Below are 23,563 nucleotides of genomic sequence, written 5' to 3' on the forward strand. Positions count from 1 at the left end.
AAGTGCCCGCGCTTCCCCCGCCCAGCGAGCTTTCGTGCTTCTGTCCTTTGAACCGGGAGTGGTTTCGATTTTAGAGCAGGAGCTTTGGAATTAAACCTGGGTTCTAACCGTCTATATACCCGTGACCTTGGGCTCCTAACGCGTCACCTCTCCGAGCCTCGTTTGTCTTCACGGTAAAAGGGGGATAGTGATTGCAACCTTCCAGAGTTGTCCTTCCAGAGTTGTCTTGAGAATTATTTGAGAATAGGTACGTAAAGCACTTCGTACTTTATCGCAAGTGGCCAGTCTCGCAAGTGCCCAATCAGTGATACCAATAGTATTTTAAAAATGGGACACTTTGCTTCAATAGAAGCAGTGTGGAAAGTGGAGAAGGCTGAAGCTTTGGAGCTACACTAGGCGTGACACTGAGTAAATTACTCGACTAATCTAACCTGTTTTCTAATTTGCAAAATTAGAATACAGTAATTTATCCCATCTCAATGGACTACCAGGGTAACTAAATGGGGTAGTGTATGTGGAAATGCCTTGAACGGTGTCTGGACCGACGTAGGAAGGCAATATATTGGTTCTCTTCTCACTAACCCAGTTTACCTAAAACCACAAAGGAGTTTTGTTTCTTTGCTGTTTTTATTTTTCTTAAATATATTTTGAAAGGATAATTCATTAACTGCTTCAAGTGATATACAGTGAAAAATCTTCTCATGTCTGTCCTCTGGCCACCTAGTTTCCCTCCCCAGAGGCAAACAATGTAATCGGTTTCTTAAATGTCCTTTCGGAGGTATTTTACACATAGAAAGCAAACAGTAATGTACCATACATACTGTTCTACACTTAATATAGTTTGAAAATTATTCCATCAGAGTACAAAAGGAGCTTCCTCAGGACTATTTTTATGGCTCATACCATTTTATACACAGTAATTTATTTAATCAGTGCCCTAGTGAAGGACATTGAGATAGGGTCAAACCTTTTAAGTAACTTTGTATATACATTTATGTAGGATCTATTCCTAGAAGTAGGATAGTTGGGTCAAAGGGTGTGGGAATGTGTGGTTTTGATAGATATTGCTCAATTCTCCTCTATAAGTACCTGTTTCCCCATCTCCTTATGAACACTGTTATCAAACTTTATGATCTTTGTCAATCTGATAGTGGAAAAATGTATCTCAGGGTAGTTTATTGTGCAATTATCTGATTTTGAGTGGAGCGAGCCTCATTTCATATGTTTAAGAGATATTTTCCTTTCTGTGTCTTTTTATATCTTTTGCCCATTTTTCTTATTAATAGGAGCTCACTATATATTAGGGAAATCAGCTCTTTGTCAAATGAGTTGCAAATATTTTTTCCCAGTTTGTTGACTTTGCCTAGAGTGTTTTTTCCTCTGCAAAAACTTAGATATTTATGGGATCAAATTTATCCATCCTTTCTTTGATTCTGAAATCTGTGTTACAGTTTGAAAGGCCTTCCTCACTCTGAGGTTTTTTTTTTTAAACTTCCCATGGTTCAGCTTACTTTTAGGGCTTATTTTTATATTGCAACCTTGGATCCATTTGGAATTTAGTAAGGTGTAAGGATCATAATATTCTTAAGAACTAGCCCTACCCTTGGCTCTCATATAATTTGCTCTACCTATTGTGCAGGTGAGAAAGAGAGCCCCACGAAGGGGAAGTGCCTGTCTCCAAAAGCTGCTCCTCCCCCGGAGTTCCCTAACTCAGGGAGTGGCACCTCCGTCTAGCAAGGTGCCGAAGTTCAACCTCCAACCACCACATTCAGTCTGTCCTGTTGATTCTTCCTTCTGAATGCTCACAACCCATTCACTTCACGCCCACTTACTAAGCTGGTTCAGGCCTCATCACATTATTCGCACATCAGGGCTTTTAAACATGCTGCTCCCTCTGCCTGGAATATGGCTGACTCCTTATTCAGGCTTCAGATCTTCCTCACCCACCTTATCTCCAATACCCCCTGTCACTATGGTATCACTGTATTTTTTCTTTCACAGCACTTACCACACGCTGTAATTACCTTGTTTATTTAATCACTTATTCACTGTCTTCTCCACCAAAATGTAAGCTCCCTGTTATCAGGGGCCATGTTTGTTGTCTCCTGCTGTATCCCTAGCACCTACGACAGTACTTTTCACATAATGGATGTTCCAAATATTTACTGAATGAATAAATGAATGATCTCTCACCTGGACTCCTTCAATGGCCTCCTGATTCTCCCTTTTTTTCATGCCTCCACATGAAACATAGACTCAGGGAAATTTGAACTCTCTTCTGATTGACATGTCATTTATCACTGAAGAAAATCAAGGAATCCTGAGAAAAGAGGGAGCTGAAGGCCAACTGTGGGGCCAAAAGAATTGGGACTGACTGGTATGAGGACCAGAGAGGGTCAAGGGGCCTGGCTTCTGGTGCCAGCTCTTCTGCCTGCTGTGTGACCTTGTGACTCACTTCACCTCTCTCAGCATCCTCCTCTTCTGTAAAGTTGTGATATTAAAATCTCAATGTTATAGGGAAGTTGTAAAAATCAAATGAAGATGCATGTGAAAGTGTTTGTACACTGCAAAGGGTTAGGGACAAGGGAAAGCTTTCTTCCCTTTCAGAGGGTGCCCACGTCTCCTTCCCACTTACCTTTAGGTCAGCCTTGCTGTCTTCCCAGGATATTCCTGCCCGCAGATGCTATGACAGGACTGAGTCTCTCTTCTCCACCATTTCCAGCTGCTCTGGCTTGGCCCGGCACCCTACCCGGGACATGGCGCCTGCCAATAAGCATGGGGCTGTGCGTGCTGCTGAGAGCTTCTAGGCACAAGGACAGGGATGCCTGGCACACACAGGTTAGCGCAGGAACCTTTTTCTTCTGGGCCTCAGTCTTTCCCTGAGGAAAGCAGGCTTAATTATCTCATCTCCCAAGACACAGTCATCAATATTATAGCAGAGGCTGTAGGGAGTTGTAGGGTGGATGCTCCCAGAAGATAATAGGGAGAGCCAGTCACAAAGCCTCCGGGCTTCAGGTGCGCCCAAGCTTCTGTTTAGGAGGTGGTGCCTGATTGTCTTCTTTTAGTCTCCTGGAGCCAAAGCTTCCTCCTTTAGCCATTCAAAAAGGATACTGTTTACTTAGTGGGCCAGAAGAGCTGTCCCAACTCCATACACAGATTACTCAGCCTGAAAATTAAAAACAATCTCCTGTACTTCTCGATGATTTAAGTCAGATTCTCTTTGACATGGTTTTGCCTCAGTCTCCTTTCCTCTGCTGGCCTCTTAAATGTTGGTAATCCCTATGTTGGTCTTTGAAATTTAGGGAGATTTTACTTATCTGAAATTCGGAAGCCTGGGAATTTCTGATTTTCTTTCTTTCTTTAGTGCTTCCCTTCTCCAAATTGTCCCCCATCCTGTTGCCAGAGGGATTATTCCAAAGCACAGTTCTGATCTTCTGGCTCAGAAATCTTTTGTTCCCTACTGCCAACAGGATCAAGTCCAAATTCCTTAGCTGGGAATCACAAATTGCCACAATTCACTTTTTCAGTTTCAGATTGATTGCCTTGATTTCAATATAAATTAAATCATGAATATGTATTAGTTATGATTAGCTTCAGAGAAAGCCCAAATACTAGGGGCTTAAATAACATAGAAGCTTATTTCTCACGTAAAACTCATTTCTCAAGTCCTGAGGTGGGCAGTCAGGGCTTCCGGGTGTCAGGGACCCAGGCTCTGATCTCTTGTTGTCCCACTCTTAACATGGTCAAAGACGGCCGTGCAAATTCCAGGAATCACGTCTGTATCCCGGCCAGGAGGAAGGTGGAAGGGGAAGAAGGTACAGGATAGATGCCAGGATAGATGCCAGCCGTGTTTTAAAGAGGCTCCTGAGAAACTGACACCTTCCACCTCAGACACCACCTCTGCTTGCATCACAAGGGACAGGCCTTGTCTCCTGCAAGGGAGGCACGGACAGTGTTCATTCCAGCCAACCATGTGCCCACCTAAAAGTCATCAGTTTTAATTCTTAGGAAGAGAATGGATATTTTGGGAAAATGGGAAGATTCTAATAGGCATGTCCTGCCTCTATACCTTTGCTGAATCTGCTCCCTTAGTCTGTAACGCTTGTCTCCCTTCCCTGCCTGAGAAAACAATAATCATCCTATAAAGCAGAGCCCAGATGTCACCTCCAGACCCCCAGAGGTACCGTTCTCAGGACACTGTGCACACCCCTCCAGGAGGTCTCTAACTATGGTGGGTGTTAGAAACCTTCCTCCCTCCTGTCTGCCTCCTGCGTCCACCCCAGGCACCTTACTCCCCCGAGCCCAGCGTTGTAGACCTTCCCTGAAGAACCTAATCGTCATTTTCACTCCTGTAGCCTTTGGGCAGCCTCCCTACCCCACTCAGGCTTTTTTCACTTGCCCCCACTGACCACCTGTATAAATCATCCATCCCCCTAGCCTCGAGGATAGAGGATGGGGGACGGGAGAACTGAGGCAAGTTGGGGCTGATCCTGAGCCCAGGTGTACAAGGTGGCAAATCTTACCCAGCAGGCACCTGCAGACCTGCAGCCCCAGGCTGAAGCGGAGCCCTTTTCTCCAGAGGACACACAAGATGCTCCCAAAGGCAAAAGGATCATGCTGGGAGCCTGTGTTCATGCTTGCCTGCAACTAAACCTGAGCGTACTCAAGCCTTCCAAGCCAGATTTTCCACATCACTCTGCTGCTTAAAAGCCCACGAAGTCCTGACTTCGTGACCCTTCCTGCTCTGAGCCCTGCCCACTGCTCCCACCTCAGTCCTCACACTCCCCCCACATCTTAGGCAGTGGTGCAGGCTCTCAGGCCTCCAAACTTGCACATGTGTTGTTGGCTTTGCTTGGTACACCTTTTCCTGCTTGGCCTTCAAGATTTGCTGTGATGACACTTCCTCTGGGAAGCCTTCCTTAAACCCTCAGGCAGAGCTGCTGTGTCTTGGCCCTCTCAACACCTCCGTATCAGAGGCCTCATTCGCATACTGCACAGTCTGTCCCCTGCACTAGGCTGAGCAGCCACATCTCTCCTGGCATCCCTAGCCTCGGGCACATGCTTGGGACTCAGTGGGTACTCCCTGAATGAGGCTCCTGAGCTACGGGATGCAGGGCCAGGTGAGGAGGGAGACATCCCAAAGTCTCTAGTTCTTTGCTTTGGGTGAGTGGATCATGAGGCAAACACCAAAAAGTCACATAATGTCAAACTCTGTGTGAATAAAGCTACTCATTTTTCAGGGCCTGCTTTCAAGCTTCACCTCAGGAAGGCTCCCCTGACCCCAGGCCTAGGACAAGACCTTAGTCACACTCCCTTAGCACTTCACACATGTCTTCTTTAGCACGCTAATCACTACGGTAATTGCTGTGGGATTACTGGTTTAATGCAGGGTTTCTCAACAGCGGCACTGCAGACATTTGGGGCTGGACAATTCTTTGTTGCGGGAGCTGCTCTGCACACAGCAGGATGTTTTAGCAGCATTACTGACCTCTACCCACTAGATGCCAGTAGCACCCTCTCAATTATGACAACCAAAAATGTCTCCAGACATTGTCAAATGTCCCCTGGGGTAAAATAAGCTCAGGTTGAGAACCACTGGTGTAACGTCTATGCCCCCAGTTAGCATGGACGTCCCACGAGGGTCCAGCCACCTGAGACCCCGTTTCCGTGGTTCCTCAGCTGTCGTTCACTCTTCCATGCAGCTGATGCTCCCTGCCCCAGACTGAGCCACACACCTGAGAACGAGTCAAACCTTCCTTTTCACTCCTCTGTGGGCTTGGACAGCTTGAGGGCAGAGATTGTGTCTTATTGGCTTTTGTACCTGCCAGTGCCCATCCTGGCTTTGCTTTCAGGGTGGCCTTAGCTGAGGGACAAATGGAGGACAGGCAAGGAGGGGGCTTCTAGTGCTGGGAGATAGCAGGTGCACAGTGATGGTCCTTCCTCACAGGGATGACTTCTACTGGTGTTTGTTTGTTTTTAGGAAGTTCAGACTTTATTAGATACCCTGAGGCTGGCCCTGGGAGAAAGACTTCGCTGGCTTCACAGTTCTCCTGCTCGGAAGTGCCAGTGCGGAGAGGAGCAGCCCGAGGAAGGTCGAGGGCCCTGACTGAGGGGCCCGAAAGCAGTCTTGCTGATCTGTCTCCCCTCCCACTTCGCTCTGGCTCCTCTGGCGTTATCACATGGTGAGAATCTGCTTTGAAGATACGAAGGGCTGCATCGAGGTTTCCAAGGCACGCTGGTAGTCCTGCAGTGGGACCTCGGAGCAGGCGGGGGCCGTGAGCTGGCCTTGGCGGATGAGATCACACAGCGTGAGGATCAGCCCCTTGAACTGCTCTGTGGGAGGTGGAAGGAAGTCAGACGGAGAATAGCAGCAGGGCTTGGCGAGAGGGCACACATGCCACCTCTGCTGTCAGGAGCGGGCGCTGAGCTCCAGGAAAGCCTCGAGAGCCCAGATAGGACGGCTGTGGAGGCACCCTGGGCCCTGCCTGTGCTCAGGACAGTGAGGGCCAGGGTGGGGACAGAGGAGCACGGGGAGTGGCCCCAGGAGATGACGGCCAGGCAGAGTGGTGGCCACGATGGCTCAGACCTATAGAACCTGTCTGGGGTGTACCTGGGAGTCCTGAATGGTAGGAGGGGCAGGGTTACTTTGAGGCAGAGAAGCCAGAAGAGGCAATAGGAGGGAAGTGGGTGTGCCTGGCACACCAACTGCTGTGGAACAGAGGAGCTCTGCTCAGGGAAAGGCTCTCCCTGAGAGCCCAGTACTCCTTAGAACCCCACAAGTTGAGGCCACGAACATCCCCTCCCAGCGCCCCTCCCACTAAGGACCCAATATGGTACAGGAGGATGAGAAGTGAAGGCCTTAGCTGAGCAGGGTTTTTTCAGACATAAATTCATTCAACATTCAAATCTAATCATATCCCCTGCTGAAGACACTTCAGTAGCTCCCCAATTGCCTTTAAGATAGAGTCTGCACTCCTTAAAAAGGTTTATATGGCCTTTCATAGTCTGGTCACAGCCCATCCGTCCACCTTCCCACTCTCTACGATGGGCTTCTGCACATGCTATTTTTTCTGCCTGAAACACCCCATTCACACCACCATTTTCCTCCCCTTCAGTTGGATAACTCCATGTCATTCTTCAGTGTCAGCTGGGTGGGGGGACAGTCACATTCTGGGGAGCCAGTCCTCCAGGAGAGGAAGAATAGTGTAGTGGCTCAGGTTCTGGAGTCAGAGAGACTAGCTGTTCACACCCTGGCTGCACCAATCCCTAGGTGGGGTGACTTTGGGCAAGCTACTTAACCACTCTGAACCTCAGTGTCCTGCTCTGTCAAACAAGGCTAACAATAGTTTAAACTATTATGACATTTAAACTGACAGAGGTTAAGTAACTTGCCCAAGGTCCCAAAGCTAGGCTCGGCAGAACCTATAACCAGTAATGGTGGAAGCAGGATTTGAACCAGGCAGGCTGGCTCCAGAGTTTGTTCTCTTTACTTGGCTGTCTTCCATGGCAGTCTTCCCGAATGTCAGCTCTCAGGACGGGGGTAGTGGCTGCCTTGTTGGATGCTGTGCCCCCAAGGACCAGCCCACTTCAGTTCAATAACTATTTGCTGACTGCAGTTATGGCTAGAGGATATTTTCCTTTAACCTCTTGTGGGGTTGGGGACCCAATTACCTCTCCAGGGCTCAGAGTGGCTGGTCACTTCTGCAGCCATTCATAGGCACTGCCCTCTCGTGTGACCCTTGGCAATGGGGCTGTCATCCACTCACCTGGACTGTGGTCCTTCTTCCACTGGGACAACCAAAAGCCCCGCAGTTTGAGATCCTTAAAAATGAGCAGGCTCTGTGGATACAGGAAGGACACAGTGGAGCTCCGAGGCACCGCTTAAGGTATAGAGTCTCCCTGAAGGACAGGGCACCGCCTGGGTTTAGACCACCGTGGTGTCTCGGCCCCTGTCTCCAGGCCTGCCTCCCCCACCAGCTTACCACAGAGGCAATGACGGGCTGCTTGGCCATCCCCCCGTAGGTCACCATAGTTCCTCCGCGCCTGAAGAGTCCAGAGAGAACAGAGTGGGTGCAGGCAGAGACGGCCCTTCTTGAACCCGCCACAGCGCTTCTATTCCAGCCCTGGTTCCCAAGCTTTGCTCTCAGAATCCCTGGGAAGGGTTCAAAAAATATTATAGATTCCTAGGCCTGACCCCAGACCAAACACATCAAGAGGCAAGGATCTACACTAAAAACCACAAACAAGCCCCCCTCCAGATGACGTGGGTGTTGAGCCAGGGTTGGGAACCCACTCATCTAACCACAGTCAGGCTTTGATGAGGTGTGGAAAAGAAGCGTGTGCTACCAAGAAAAGCTCAAGACCGAGTTCAGTCTGGCTCTACTTCACTTATAGGTAAGTGACCTCAGCCAATGCACTGAAAACGGTCCAAACCTCCTCTCTTCCTTTGTACACGCGCATCCGGAGGATCAGTGAGATGAAGTAGCCGTATGGCTCAGGAATGGTGTGGATGGTGTAGAGGACAATGGCGATCGGCCTCTCGCTGCAGGAGGGGCCTTGTCAGGACCTCTGTCTCACACCCACACCTACCCCAGCAGTCAAACAGGAGAGGCTTATGTACTTTTTAAAAGCTAATAAGCTAGAACTTCACATGCTTGACTTAACCTGTGTTCCTCTCCCCACTCACTCCTTGGCCCTTTTAGGAGTCTGTTGATCAAGGATGACCTGAGACATGTTTTGGGACAACACAAGGGTGACTTTGTAAACTACAAGATGGAAGAAGCTTCTGTGTAAGGCAGGTAACTCTTTGTCCTTGAGGCTCATGGGTGGCTTGGTCTTAAGTTCCCCTCAACTGCCACCTGCCCCAGAAGTGGTTCCTGGGGGAATCAAGCCCTCCCCCCCTGCACCCCTACTGCACTTGGTCTAATCAGAAGAGCTGACATTTACTGGGGGTTCACTAAGTTCCAGGCACGGGTCTAAGCACTTCACATGTATTGACTGCGTGAATCCTCACAGTAACCCCAAGGGAGCATTTTCCTTACCTTCATTTTGCGATGAGAAAACTGATGCCCACCCCTCATTTGTACGGCATTTGTGCATCACCTCAGTGTCCCTTAGACTAACCTTCTGAGGCAGAAAGGGTTTCTATCCCCCTCATTTTATAGATGAAGAGATGGATCATTTTTCATGTACTGGCTAACTTTTAATAAGTCCACAGCTAGTCAACAGCAGAGCTAGGACTTGAACCCAGCCCTTCCGACTCCAATGCCTACACTTGTAGCCACTGCCCAAAGCTTCCTCCTACAGTGAGCGACATGGAGATCACAGGCTGTCTTGGAGGCTGCCTGGGCTAGGGCTGAAGAGGTATGCTCGGGAGTCACAGTAACTTGGGGTCAAGCCTGGCTCTCCTGCTTCCTAGACCTTGGGCAAGGTAATTACCTGCCCTAGGCCTTGTATAAACGGGCAAGGGAACAGTACTGCTCGCCCAGGTGGCTGTGGGGGGTACGTCAAGCACTCTGCACAGAGTCTGGTGTGGGGTAAACGCTAAGTGATTGTTATCACAGCTCTCTGACCACATGACCCATCTTCCCATCTAGCCAGTGAGTTCTAGAGGGTTCCTTTGGTGTCTCAGCCATCTCTGTACCCCTTAGCTAGTGAGTGCTAGTAAATATGTATTAACTAATGTTGTTGAGAGGGTTCCCGCTTTAGTTGGGAAGTGTCCTTCCAGGTGCCCTTCAGCTCGAGAAGTTTATATTAAAGGGAAAAAGAATGGAAGGACACGCGTTGTTAACACTGTCAAGAGCACTTGTCCCCCTTGGTGGTGGGATGACAGGTAACTTTTGTGCTTAAATTTTCGTTTGTACTTTTACATGCTTTCAAAATGTTTGGTGATAAGCATGTTACCTCTAAAATTAGAATCTATTTTTAAAAGCTAATGAAAAATTTAAAAGCTAATAAGCTTGGACTAAGTGACTTTTTAAGATGTCCCTAGGTTATGAATCCTTAACTGTTCCCCTATCACAGAGAGCCTAGCAGTCTACTTCTGGGGTCCCTTGGAAGAACAAAGCCGGATGGGTCTCCTGGTCATCTAGAAAGGAGAAGGCCGAGAAAAGAAGGGCCCAGAGAACTAGGCCATGACTTTGGTCCCAGTTTCCTACTCAGGGGCATGCTGACCTGGCCTTGGCTCGCACTGGCCATTGGGACTTGGTCACCTGATGGTCCTCCCAGTTGAAGGCCTGGAGACCCCCAGCCAACCTGACCCGCAGAGCCAAGGAACTTACGCTAAGTGCCGCAACAGCTCTGTGGAGCTTTTCCCACCGACGCAGTTGAGAGCAAGCCGCGGCTGGGGCACGTCCTGGGAAACAAGGAACCTGCAGTGAAGGAGCCAGCTCTCTACGCATGGGGTCTGAAGCTCGCTACAGACAGCCTCCCTGCCCCAGTGCTCTGAAGAAGGAGGGAGCGAAGAAAATGGGATCCATGCCTTCAAACCCTCTGCCCAGGAAGGGGCTTTTCTTTACCAACTTAATCCTGTTGTCTGTTCAGGGATTGCATTCAAAACTTACCTCCTCTGGGAAAGAATAGACAAAGGGCATCTACATTCCATTTTGAGGGACTTCATTTCCCTGAGTGCGCCTCTTCTTGGCACTCGCAACTCGGTTTATGTTAGATGTGCTCGTGTACTGCTTCAGAAATGGTCTCAACAGCCATGTGTTCTTGAGTGTGTGTGTGTGTTTGGTCCCTCCAGAGTTCAGTGAAAAGAGGCTGAGATGCGGTTTGGTCACTTATTAGGTGTGCTGAAGGGGGAGGTTCTGGAAGGTTAAGAGGCTTTGAGTTTAGAGAGACCTGGGGCCAGCCCTGACTCCTCCACTTATGACTATGTGGTCCTGGTCAAGTCTTTTATCTTTTCTGAGTCTTGGTTTCCTCATCTATAAAACAGATCACACCTACTTCGTAGAGCTTTTGTGGTGATTATCAGATAAAATGTAAGGGAGGTGCCTAGGAAATGTTACTCCTTTTCTTTCTCTACCCTCCCCGTGCCTCAGTTTCCTCTCCCAGCTCTGAGACTCACATTGGCTGCGTGGGCTGACATGGCTCACCAGATATTCAAAACTACAAATCACACAGGGTTTCCTAAACTTGGTCTCTCCTGCCTCCTGGGCACTTACTGCAGGCTGTCCCCTGGCTGAGGGAATGGGCTTTGTCCTCCCAAGAAGAGACAAAGGGAGGATGTGGAGAGGAACAAGGGGGCTGGTCCCTAGTTTTTTTTAGTTCAAGTCACCTTTCTTCAGGGAGATGAGCATGGAATGGAGGCACAATGGCCCTCATCCTATGTACCTTAAAGAAGTTTTTCATCTCATGTTTCCTTAATTCCTCTTCTGTGATAACATGCTCAGCCCCCAGATTCTTCAGTCTGTCGGTCAGCTTCTGGATGTCAGGTCTGGAAACCAAACACAATCCAAGGTCCTTGGTCACACCTACTTGCTTTCTCTACCGAAGTCTCCTAGGACCCCTCTGCCACAGCTGTGAGAACCCGAGTTTCTCTTTGTGGGAAGCTGGGACTGGGTTTAAGCCAGGCGTTGAGCAGGGGCTGGCCACCCAATTTCATCATACTCCAACATCTCTTGGCTTCAGTTTCCTCACTGGCAGGAGAGAGCTACACGGGGTGATTTCTACAGCTCCTGCCAGCTCAAGGATGCTAGAAACCATCGGTGCCGGGGGAGAAGTCATTTCACTTCCTGATTTCTTCTACTGAAATGACAAACTCCACTTCCTTTCCCCTGTCTCTTTTCAAGGGGCTCTTCAGGGTGGTGTGCAAACACACTCCAGCCCAGGAGTGGCTCTGGGCCTCTTGGCCAAGGCAAACAGAATAATTTTTGTTAGCACAACTGAGGGGACAGGGAACTGAAGTGAGACTCAGTTCTCCCACCAAGACTGGACTTCCATGACAGACACGGCCACATTTGTGGGCAGTGAGGCTCCAGGAAATTGGATGTTATGAGGGAAAGAGAACAAGTCAGGAAACTAAGTCTGTTACGGACTTGCCGTGTCTTCCCGAGCAAGTTGCTTCTTCTCTCTGAAACTTCAGCTTCCTCATCTGTAAAACAGATGACAAACCTGCCCCATCTCCTTTATGTCGGTATTTAGTGCGCTTCAAAGTACCACACAAATGCAAGGGAAAAAAGGGCTCTGGTTAGACAGGCCACAGAAAGAGTAATACAGCTTAAGACACCCCCAAATATGAACTGTGGTTTTGAAAACATGGGGTTATCACAAGTCAAGAGTCTCAAAAACTCTTAACCGGTCAGTAAAGGCCGCTTCCACCACCTTCCTGCTGTCCCTTTACCGTTCAAAGCTGCACTCATCCCACAGCCAAAAGCCACCTGGACTTCATTTCTCGAGCCTCTCATCTGCTGCTGAGAGGCGTCCCGCCCGGAGAGGGGGGCCTGCTTATGCAAGGGCGCCATCTGGTGGAGGCATGGGCAACCGCAGGGATGCCGGGTGGAAAGGCCCAAGTCGTGGTCTGGGATTAGGCTTCCCCACGAACCTGTCTCTGACCACATTGATGGTCCTCAGGCCCAGGGCTGCGGCGATCTGGATGACTGCTTGCCCCACTCCACTGTTGGACGCATTCTGGATGACAGAATCCCCTGTGGAGCCAGGAAGAGACCCAAGTCAAGCCCTGGAGACCTGTAATAGGTCAGGGGCTTCCAGCCTGGGATCCTATTATACAGCGAGAGATGGAGTTCTCAGGTTCCAAAGGCCCCCGGACCTGGCTGCTGACCCTTCTCAGACCTTGGAATGTTGCTCACTCTTCTCCCAATGTCCCCCACACTTCTACAACAGCCACGATGCCTCCCAAGACTCAGCAACTCAGAGGCTACACTGGATGTAATTTAGATCCTACTGTGTAAATGATTTTATATTCTTCATCCTCCCAGTCTCTGCTTAGATTATTTCCTTGGTTTGCAATGTTTCCCTCTTTCTCTCTCCCTTTGTTTCGAAATCTTGTATTTTCTTTGAAGCACAGCTCAAGTGTGACTTCCTTCATGAAGCCTTCCCAGGTCCTCCCCTCTATGTGCTGCCACAGCCCTCTGCGGGCATCTCTATTAATGCTCATGGTCTTATACTTGGTTGTATAAAGGTCTGTTTGTATCAACGGCTTGCAGCTTCTTGAGGAGGAGGCCATGCCTTATTCCCTCTCTGTACTGCTTAATAAAGGCGCACTGCCTTGAAACGGGATTAGAGCTGTGCTGGAGAAACTGGCAGCCCCTGGAACAGGGTCCTACAGATAGTCTGTGGTCAAAGCCCAGCCCTGGCTTTGGAATTAGTCAACGGGGGAGGCAGTGTGGTGCACTGGGAAACATGTGGAGTTTCGAATGAGATGGACCTGGTGTGAGTCCCAGCTTCACCACTGACTGGAATCAAATGAGACGAGGCAAGTCAAGACCTCTTTGAACTCAGTTTCCTCCCCATAAAACAGGAGTCCTCGGAGCACCAATCAGGGTGTTCCTGATTAGAGTCAAATACCGTTGTGTCCGGGAAGGTGCTGTGTCACCCTGATATGCTATCTGGGTGTTGAGAGGCAGCAGGGGTCTGGTGCTGGAGATGGAGGACTTCCTGGAAGAAGAACACCCATTCTCCTTAGCCGGGGTCAGCATATAGGTGTCACCCAGTAGTGTGTTACGAAATCAACCTTCCGGGTTGCAGGCAACATTTTTTTTTTAAGTTCAAATGAAGGAAAACAGAATTAAAAATAGCTGAGTGCACCACACATAGTAAGGGTAAATACTGTTCCATAAAACTTGGGTTTCCATTATATATATATTCATATATGTCTATGTACTGGACTACATGTAAAATGTAATTCTTACTACAGGTCAAGATCACGAGTTTAACTCTGATCTAGCCCACGTCACACCACCGTTGAGGCAGGAAAGTGGAGATGCACCATGGGCACCTGAGATGGGGTGGTGTCAGAACACCCTGACGTGTCCACCACAGCTGCAGCCCAAATCAGAGGGCCTGTGGGGATGAGACGCAGGCAACCCCAGCGTCTGCTGCACTAGGACTTGAGCAGAGGTCCCTGGTCACACCTGCTGGCTTTCTCCACCAAAGGTCCCCAGGACTGCTCTGCCCCAGCTGTGAGAACCTGCATTTCTCTCTGCGGGATGCTGGGACTGGTTAGCCAGCCTTGAGCAGCAGTGGCCACCTAAGTTTATCATACTCCAACATCTCTTAGCCTCAGTTTCCTCATCCGCTTGACAGAGCTAGGCTGGGTGATTTCTATGGCTCTTCCAGCTCACGGACATGCACAGTGTGCAGGGTAACCCTGCAACAATGGGGGATGGGAGTTGGTGGGAACTGGCCCAGCCTCCTGTCATCTGGAGGTTACTTCTGCGGTGGGTTCTATGAGGGTCTTTAGACTGAGCCCCACCCACCCAAAGCAGTAAGCAGCCTTCACTGGCTTCTCCTCCCCCGTCTCGCTCTCCCCACTCCTTCATTCCTGCTTCCTGGGATCACCTCCTAGCGAACCGTCTGCCCCAGTCCTTGTCTCAGGCTCTGCTTTCAGGGGAGCCCCAAATAAAACACCTGGCTTTGTCACTGCCCTGCTGAGTGATCTCACACAAATAATTTACCTCTCTGGACCTCAGTTTCCTCATTTATAAAAAGGAAGAATAATAAAAGCAGTGCAAGCTTACTGCACCGTACACCAGGCCCTGTGCTAAGCGTTACATTGTGGTGTTTCAGTTAACCCTCAGAACTCCGTATTCTCCATTTTATGGATGAAAAATCTGATGATCTGAGAGGTCAGTTCACACAGTCAGTGAAAGGTGGGGCTGGAGTTCAGACCCAGGTGGTTTGCCAGTGATGACACCAACCTCACTGCGCTGCTCTGGAGACTGAATGCAGTCCATGGGGCAACGCAAGAGCACTTATGTGAACTGGACAGTGCTCTATCAATGCTGAGTGGAACTACTAAGTTCAGCATTTTATTGAAAACACAGGGCTGTGTCTGTCTTGTCTGGCTTTGTATCCCTAGAGCTTAGCACAGCTCGATACATTTTTGCTGATGACAGAATTCCATCCCAAGCTCTAGGGAATGTGATCCTTCAGCGGTTTTCCAGAGTGTATTCCTCATGAGGTTCCAGCATGTTTTCTAGGAACCAACTAACATCTTTCTAAGCAAGAGCAACCACACATTCACCCAGGTGAGGGGCCTGTCTTCCTCTCAGGCCCTTTACCGGCAAGTACCCCGACAGCCCTGTTGGGGTCCTGGCCTGCTCCCCTCACCGGCGGGTTCCTACCTGGCTGCAGCTGCTCAAAGTCCATCAGCATCCTGTAGGCCGTGCAAGGATTGACACCCAGGGTGGCGGCGCTCTGAAGGGGGATGTCATTCGGAACTCCAATCAGTGCTTCCTCGCTGAACACAGCCTCAGTCCGCCAGGTTCCTGAGTCAGGGGGTGAGTCCCAGGCAGTGAGGAAGGACCCCCTCCACACTCACCCCAGTTCACCCTCCTCAGTAAATGGGGCTCTAGACAGCAGACTTCAAGTAATGCTTAGAGAAAGAAGAAAATATTGAAGTCCTTTGGAATATCTTTGAGTCCTCATAATAATTACATAAGGTAGATTGTGTTATTCAGACATTAGTTACCGTTAGATTTTGCTAATGTCACACAGCAGGTGGGTAAAGATCTCAGACTACTAGACTCTGAGGGTGAGATGGTACATCGTCACCAGGGCAACAGAGGCTGAGAAAGCCCTCATTTCCTACTCATTCTTCTCATCTAGGGCAGCTTGACTCGGGGTGGTATTATGGAAAAAGGCACGAAAGGAGAAGTCGAAGGCCTTGGTTTGGGACCTGGTTTTGCTAGTCTGCTAGTTTGAGCAAATTCCTAACTCACTGAGTTTTGGTGACTCTAATATGTAAATGACATGGGCAAGAAGAGCCTGACTGCCTCCTCTGAGAGCTGTTGCCCAAATCAAACGCGATGAGGGAAGTGAAAAAATCCTGTAACTGGGAAGAAATGACCATTAACCCCCAGCCCACATTCCAGTTCCAGACAAAAGAATCCTGAAATGACAGCACTGAGAAGGCCCTTAGAAAGGGCCGCTCCCCTTCCGTCTACGGACACGCATCTCAAACCCGCTGTGAGCCAGGCACGTGAACGACACAGTTCCGTACTTCCATGGAGCTTTCCTTCTAGTGCAGTGGAACAGGTGAGACACAAACAGCAAATACAATCATTATAAATTATAAAGACATAGAGCAACAGCGGAGAGATTACTCTAGATGGGAGTCAAGGACAGTTCTTTGAGGAGGTGACAGGCTAAGATTAAAGGACAGAGATGCTAGCCACTCAAAAAGTGCACAAAGAACATTCTAGGAAGAGGGAAAGGCATATGCAGGGCCTCTGAGGCAGGACAGATCTAGGAATGGAACTGGAAGAATACACACTGGGGGCAGAGTGGCTCGAGACACGGCTGGTGTCGCATGGGCTGATGAGACTTTCATGACCACCGACTTCCACGACCTTCACCCACAGTAACCACGAGTTATGTTCTAACTCCAGTTACAAGTTACCAGTGTGCACATTGCCCAGTCTCCCCTGGGACTGGCTGCATGTGGGAAAAAGCTGGCTATGGGCACAGCAACAGCTGAGCAGCTCTGTACCCATGAAAAATGACCAAGATCGGGCCAGTGGAGGAGTCACCTGGTTAATGATGGCCATTCTTATTAAACTGCAGTCTTTGTGAGAAGACTGTGTCTGTTCACTGCTGTATGCTTGAGCCCAGCATGTTGCAGACGCTCACAATATGTTTACTGAATAAACTGAGTTAATTATAGTCCTGACAATTATAAAATCCTCATCCTCTCCGACTGGCACCTGGTTTAAAAGACTCACCTTTTCTCCAGGGAGAAATCCCTGTTCTGGCTACCACCACCACCACCACACCTGCAATTACCCATAAACCTGGCTGACGTCCTTTATCCTTCTCTTCAAATCTAATTATCAAGTCCTGTTACTTTAGTTCTTAAATCCACCCCATATTCTCCAGTCCTAAATGGCACTGTTTTGTTCAGACCCTCATCATCTGAAGTCTGAACTGTTCAGCCTCCTCCTTACTGGCTTCCTGCCTGCACCCTCTGCCCTTCCAGAGCATTCTCTGTACTGCACCAATCTGATCAAATCATTCCTCTTCTTAACTCTTGCTCGGGCCCCCCCGACCGTGGATGCGAGCCCTCCACGACCAGGCCCCAGGCTACCTCTCCAGCCTCATCCTGCTTCTCCTCAATCCCACCGATGACCCAGCCACACTGAGCTACCTGCAGTTCTGACGGTGCTGTGCCTTCTCCTATCACCTTTGCACATGCTGTGCTCTTGGCCTGGGAAGCTCTTCCTCACCTAGCCCACTGGCTGCACTTCTACTCAGTCTCCCAGACGGAGTTCAGGCATCACTCCTCTGGGAATGCTTTCCTAATACTTCACAGGGGACTCCTGCCTTTGTGTCCATCCTGTGATTATGCACTTATTGTACAGCATTGTATTAAGTGTTGTTTTTCCATTCCCAGCCAAGAGCACTTTAAGGGCAGAGACTGTGTCCAACCCATCTTGTGTGCCCTTCACTCAGCACGGGGGCTGGCCCAAAGCACCAGTCAGCATGGAGTGAATCCTTGCAGCTCTCAGTTTGCTCACATGGCTAGGCTCTTTCACTGCCACGTGGCTGTAGGAGAGAGTGGAGCCATTCTTGGAAGCTTCTCTGATCTCAGAGAAGCAAAGAGCTTCTAGTAGACTTCTGCTAGTGTTTTTTCCTGCCTGGCACCTTTTTCTTTCTTGAACTGTTCCTTCCTAACCTCTGGGGCTGTCAACCACAAGGCCCCACCCTCTATACCACAGAGTTGGGCAAGAAACTCAACCAGGGGCAATTGGAGCGGCCCAACCCCATCCCTCTGGTGATGGGTTCATGGACGGGCAAGGACCAGGCGGGATTGGCCAGGGCCCTTCTGGGGGATGGATATGGTTGTGCTGGATGGAGGACATGCTTGTTTGTTCTCAGGATGATGTAAAGCTCAGGCTGCTGGTGGCCATCTAAGGTGTATATCAGAGTGGGTTCCAATCTAAGCTCCACCACTTATTGGCTGGGTGACCTTGGGAAAACTGCTTAATCCTTGACATTTACTGTTGCCTCATGTGCAAAATGGGAACAATAATAGTACCTACCTCATGTTGTGGGAATAATTGAGTTCATATATGCAAAGTGCTTAGAACACTGCCTGGTGCAAAGGGAATGGTCAATAAATAGTTACTGCTATTACTATATCACTGTGTGGGGAGATCCCATCTGAGAATTAACTAGTAAGAACAAGAGAAAGAGCTCTGATATCACTGGGGTTCCTGGATCCAGCTGTGCCTGAAGCTTTCTATCTCTTGCATGTCTCAGTTCCAAAAACCAATTAATTTCTTCTTTTTTTTGTAAAGCAAGTTGGAGTTGACTCTCTGTAAGTGATAACCCAAAGGGTCCTAACACTGGAGTGCAGCAGGAAGACCAGAGGAGACAAGAGTCTGATGGGCTCTCTTTCAGTTTGCTGTTTGAGTTTGGGGAAGGGCTTCTCAAGTTTCAGTTCCTCATACATCCAACAGGATGGATGAGTCTGCCCTGCTTCCCTCTTGTGGCTGCTGTCAGGATCCATTTGTATAATGTGTTTGTGCCTCAAAAACTGTCAAGTGCTAAAAAACAAAACTTACCAATGACTCCTCACTAAAGGTCAAAGAAAATCCTAACTCTTGGCTTGGCTTTTGCAGGGCCTTCCCCTTTGTGGCTCCACTAGCTGTGGGACCTTCTTTCTCACTGATGCAATCCTCTCCCACGTGCAGATCCTCTGCTGAGGCTACACTGGATTGTCCACCATTTCCCAAACTCACCTTTGTGTCTTTGCTCATTTTGTTTCCTCCAAATGCAAGGATTTTTGGCTCGTCTCCACCTAACAAAATTCATCCATCATTCATCATCAGAACATTCATCATCAAAGGTCTGTTCCAGTGACGCCTCCTCCACGAAGCTTCCCTAAGACTCCCTCTCTCACATACACCTGCACACACAGGGTAGCCAGAAGTGCCCTCTGCTTCCTCTGAGCTTGTAGCACTCCCTTTACTGAAGTTATTGGTTTGGAGATTGTCTTACTTAGATTTTAATCTCCTGGACGGCAGGGGCTGTCTTATTTGTATTCCTCATTGCACCTTACAGCAGAGATTCAGGGATGTAGGGATTTGGAGAATCAGCTCTGAACAACATGGGCCCACGGAGATGAGAGAGCAGGTGCATCATCTCCTGAGCAAAAGAAACAATTTCTGCTCTCCTTGTTCAGCCCCATCTCTACTGGAGGTACGTACATGAACTTAACAGTAAACCCTGCATTGCTCAGTCACACCGAGCCAATGAGCAAACGTTTACAGTGTGGGTGAAATAGGACCTGGAACAACAAAGCGGGGCAGACACCCGAAGAAACTCACCCAAACCAGCATTTGCTGGGATCACCCAGTCTCCCGGCTTCACCCCAGTCACACTGCTGCCCACAGCTACCACTTGTCCAACGCCTTCGTTCCCTCCAACCGCAGGCAGCTTGGGAAGGAGGCCGTAATTTCCTAAGGGAGAAGAGCACAGAGGGTCATCCAACGGAGCATGGGCAGTGAAAGCACATGGACTTTGGAGTCAGACAGACCTAAGCCCGATCTGGGCTCTGCCTTTCACCAGCTGTGTAACTAACAAACCTCTCTGAGCCTTAGCTTCTTCATCTGTAAAGGGAGATAATACTCTTTAGTGTTCATGGTTATTATGAGGATTAGATAAGATAATGTGTGAAATGAGCCCAGCATCTCGCAGGCACGTCATAATGGTTGATTTACTCCCTACTGCAATCTTCCTAACTCTCAAAAAGCCTCACATTCCAGAGAGGGGAGGCGGGAGAGGGCTCACAGTCTGCAGACGGCTCATCTGGAGAACAGCTGCTGCTAATCACAGGAATTTCACACCCACACCTGAGGAGGAATGAAAACGAGGTGGCGGCTAAGCAAAAAAGCCAATTAACATAAGCCACAGAAACCAAGGTTACCTTGGATCATATTTATGTCAGAGGGATTGATAGGGGCCGCCAGCATCTTCACATGGACGTCTGATCCGCCCACAGCAGCCAGCTCCAGGTTCTTCAGTCTAAGCACAGAGCCAAAGAGAGATGTTAATGTCACCCAGGCTAGACAGGGCGTCTTTTGCTCGAGTCATTTCCCCAAAGTAGGTCAGGCAGCAACATTTTTGAGCTGCCATTGTGTGCCCAGTAATTAGGGTTCTGTTAGGAAGGAGAAAGTTGCTGTAAGGAATTAGCACAGGATATGGGTTAACTCATTAACTGCAAGTGGAAAACCCCTAGTGACCTCTCAACCCCGCTCTAGGAGAGAAAACGGTTAAAAGTTCTCCTGGCATGGATTAGCCTCCTGTTTTCCATAACTTGCTTGATTATAAGAATCAAGTGTGTGCTTCCTGATAGTATAGATTCTCAGGCATCAGCTCTGAACTACTGAACCAGAATCTCCAGATACAGGGCACCCCAAGTAGTTGTTGTTTTTTTTTTATGATTTTATTTTTTTTTCCCCCAAAGCCCCAGCAGATAGTTGTATGTTATAGTTGCACATTCTTCTAGTTGCTGTATGTGGGACGTGACCTCAGCATGGCCGGGATCCGAACCCGGGCCGCCAGCAGCGGAGCGTGATCACTTAACCACTAAGCCACGGGGCCGCCCCCCCCCCCCAAGTGGTTCTTATGAACAGGCATAACTGGGAAACCCCGACTGGCTCATCTGTTCTCCATTTTTTTTTGCCCCAACACACAGCGGGGAGAGGAGACATTTTCGTTAGTTGCAGAGGGGGTGAGGGAAATAGAGAGATGGCCTGTGTAGTTCAGAAAGAACTCCCCAGGTGGACTGTGCTTCACCCCTCAGAGTGATGTCCCTCTCTGGTGAGGACCCTGGGCTGTCAGAAAGGACACTGGACGGAGAGCTGAGGGTCTTAGGTATGCAGCCCCACCACACGATGGCTGTGTCAGCATGGGCAAGCTGCTCCCCTGCTCTAGGCCTCTGTTTCTCCATTTGTAAGATGGGGGTAACGGTGGCTTGCACTTGATCACTTCCAACAGCCTCTCCCATTTCAAGTCTATGTGATAACCCCCTTTGCTCACGGTGGGCCCTAGACACCACGGGGCTAACATCTTTATCCACTGGGACTTTGGTTAATGGGTAAAATCCACCGAAGGGCTTTTGAGGGAGGCCCAGTGACAGTGTCCATGTGTTACTTTTGTTTTTTATAAAAGGAGACTTTCCGACCAGAAAGCACCGATCAGTGTCTAGACCAGTCGGTCCTTGTGACTTTTTTATTACCAGCGACTCCTGTTCTGTCTTTCTCCACACCCCTAAGACTTCAAGTTTGCAATGCTTTTCTCTGCCTAAATGTACTTGTGAAGTAATAATTCTCCTCATTTTTACTTACTAAAGGCACATATAACTGCCAACCAGAGGTTCTCAGCTTTAGGCAACAGTGTCACTGCATTAAGCTGATGTAATTCCAACCACTTCCCGCAGAAATCCGACCTTTTAATTATACCTGAGGGTCCATCTTGGGGTAAAAGTGTGATTTTCAAGTATTCTTGTACTACGAATAATAACGGTGGCAGGTATTTATGAGGTGTTTATTATACACCAGGTCCTGTGCTAAGGGCTTTAAATACGTGGGCTGATTTAAGATGTAACACTTCTGTGAGGAAAGTATTAATATTCCCATTCTATTAAGTAGGAAATGGAGGTGCCTAGAGCTCATGAAACTTACACCGGGTAGGAGCGCTGGGCAGTGGCAAGGCTTATCTACTTTCCAGGTCGGAGCTCCTACTTACTTTGCTCCACATCAGCATCCCGAAATCAGTTTGGGAATCCCCAACTGCCTACAAGGACCCCTGGGGATCTGGGAGCCCCAATCTGGGAATCCCTGTATTGGATCATGACCAAAGGAAGGCAGGCCATGCCTCACCATGCTTGAGAAACAGATGCAAATAATCGAAATAGAAACACTCTCTACAGAAAATGGTTAACTAGGAAGGAGTTGATGACCGGGGCAAAGAGAATAAAGGGCTTTTTTTTTAAGGTCAGTATTAAGGAATGCATGTATTTATACACAGCTGGAGGAGGAGGAGTCCTTATAATAATAATAATAATAATAACTACTGTTCGAGTGCTTACCATTCAGCCACTCTGCTAAGTGCTTTCCATGCCAGCTCTCTACTATTATTGTGATTTTATAGCTGAGGAACAAAGGCACAAAGAGGTAAATAACTTGCTCCAGGCCACCAGAAGTAGTAAGTGGCAGATCTGATTTGAACCTGGCAGTCTGATGCTAGAGAAGCCAGCTGGTGAGGTGCTGACCCAAGACCAAGCCGAGGGCAGCAGGCTGAGCACCAGCCTGGAGTGAGTGGTGCGCGGGCTCGATCCTTGCAGGGCCTGCCTGAGGAGATGGAGTGGGGTCACCAGCTCCCCAGCTTCCCCAGCAGGCTAAGCAGGGAGGCATCAGCCGGACAGTGATGATTCTCTGTGAACACACGTATAAGTCTGCATTCCAAAGAAAAAGCTGCCCAGAGCAAATGGATTGTGGACTAGCAGCCCTTTATATATTATCCATACCTGCTTCTCTCCTGCATTTTGACCGATGATCCGAGTTTTCCTGTAAGCCGACAAAGTCCATGCACTCAAACTACTTAAAGACATTTTTTCTGCACATTTTCTACATGTTCTTCCCTCAGCCCGGAATTTCTTTTCCACAGCATCTCCAGGAAGTGAGAAATTCAATTCACCGTTGAAGACCCAGCTCAAATTTTACTTCCCCTAAGACATCTTTTGACCCTCTTCTTCACCCTGAAGAAAATCATTTGCTCTATCCTCAGTACTCCCATTACACAGAAGGGGTGACTATACCATTTAGGACCATCTTACATGAGTTTACTGCTTTTTAGTTTATGAAGGTTACATTTTTTTCAACTGATCATAACAAGGCATAAGTTCACATTCCTTTTCCAAAACTCTTGGGGCAAGATATACTCCCCAGTTCAGAACCACGTATTATCTATACCCCCCATGGGGGCTGGGGCAGCACTCTGGGATCAGACACATTGTTTCTGCAGCAAAACGTATGAATAGTCACACTAAGTGGGATGAATAATGACCACATAAAAACTTCATGTTAGATCAGGCTTTGCCTCCAAACAAGTTACGAAAAAACAAACGAAAACAACTGTCAGTTTTCAGAGCTTTCTGGATTTTGGAGTTGCAGAAACGAATCTGGATTTGAATCCAGGTCTTTTGGACTCAGTTCAGTGCTCTTTTTACTTACCTCCTTGTTTTATAGTCTGAATGTGTGTGTGTGTGTGTGTGTGTGTGTACGTGTTGTCTCCCCGTTAGACTGTGAGCTCACGGAGAGCAGAAAACTTTTAGTCTTAACTCAGTGTTTAGCACAGTGCCTGGGACCAAAACAGT

General features: G+C 48.7%; 1 protein-coding gene across 1 annotated transcript in view; it reads right to left on the bottom strand.

The window, feature by feature from the left end:
* Positions 1-217: 217 nt before the first annotated feature.
* MECR (mitochondrial trans-2-enoyl-CoA reductase) overlaps positions 218-23,563 on the bottom strand; it is a 32,055-nt gene continuing 8,709 nt past the window's right edge. The window contains exons 2-10 of the mRNA XM_058553471.1: positions 20,111-20,208; positions 19,512-19,643; positions 15,306-15,449; positions 12,545-12,647; positions 11,335-11,437; positions 10,281-10,354; positions 7,983-8,043; positions 7,767-7,839; positions 218-6,333 (exon numbers count right to left, since the gene is read on the bottom strand). Coding sequence (XP_058409454.1) covers positions 6,176-6,333; positions 7,767-7,839; positions 7,983-8,043; positions 10,281-10,354; positions 11,335-11,437; positions 12,545-12,647; positions 15,306-15,449; positions 19,512-19,643; positions 20,111-20,208 — 946 coding nt within the window. The 3' untranslated portion in view covers positions 218-6,175. The remainder of the gene's footprint in view (positions 6,334-7,766; positions 7,840-7,982; positions 8,044-10,280; positions 10,355-11,334; positions 11,438-12,544; positions 12,648-15,305; positions 15,450-19,511; positions 19,644-20,110; positions 20,209-23,563) is intronic.

Source organism: Diceros bicornis, chromosome 13 (assembly GCF_020826845.1).
Source record: "Diceros bicornis minor isolate mBicDic1 chromosome 13, mDicBic1.mat.cur, whole genome shotgun sequence".
Classification (NCBI taxonomy): Eukaryota; Metazoa; Chordata; class Mammalia; order Perissodactyla; family Rhinocerotidae; genus Diceros; species Diceros bicornis.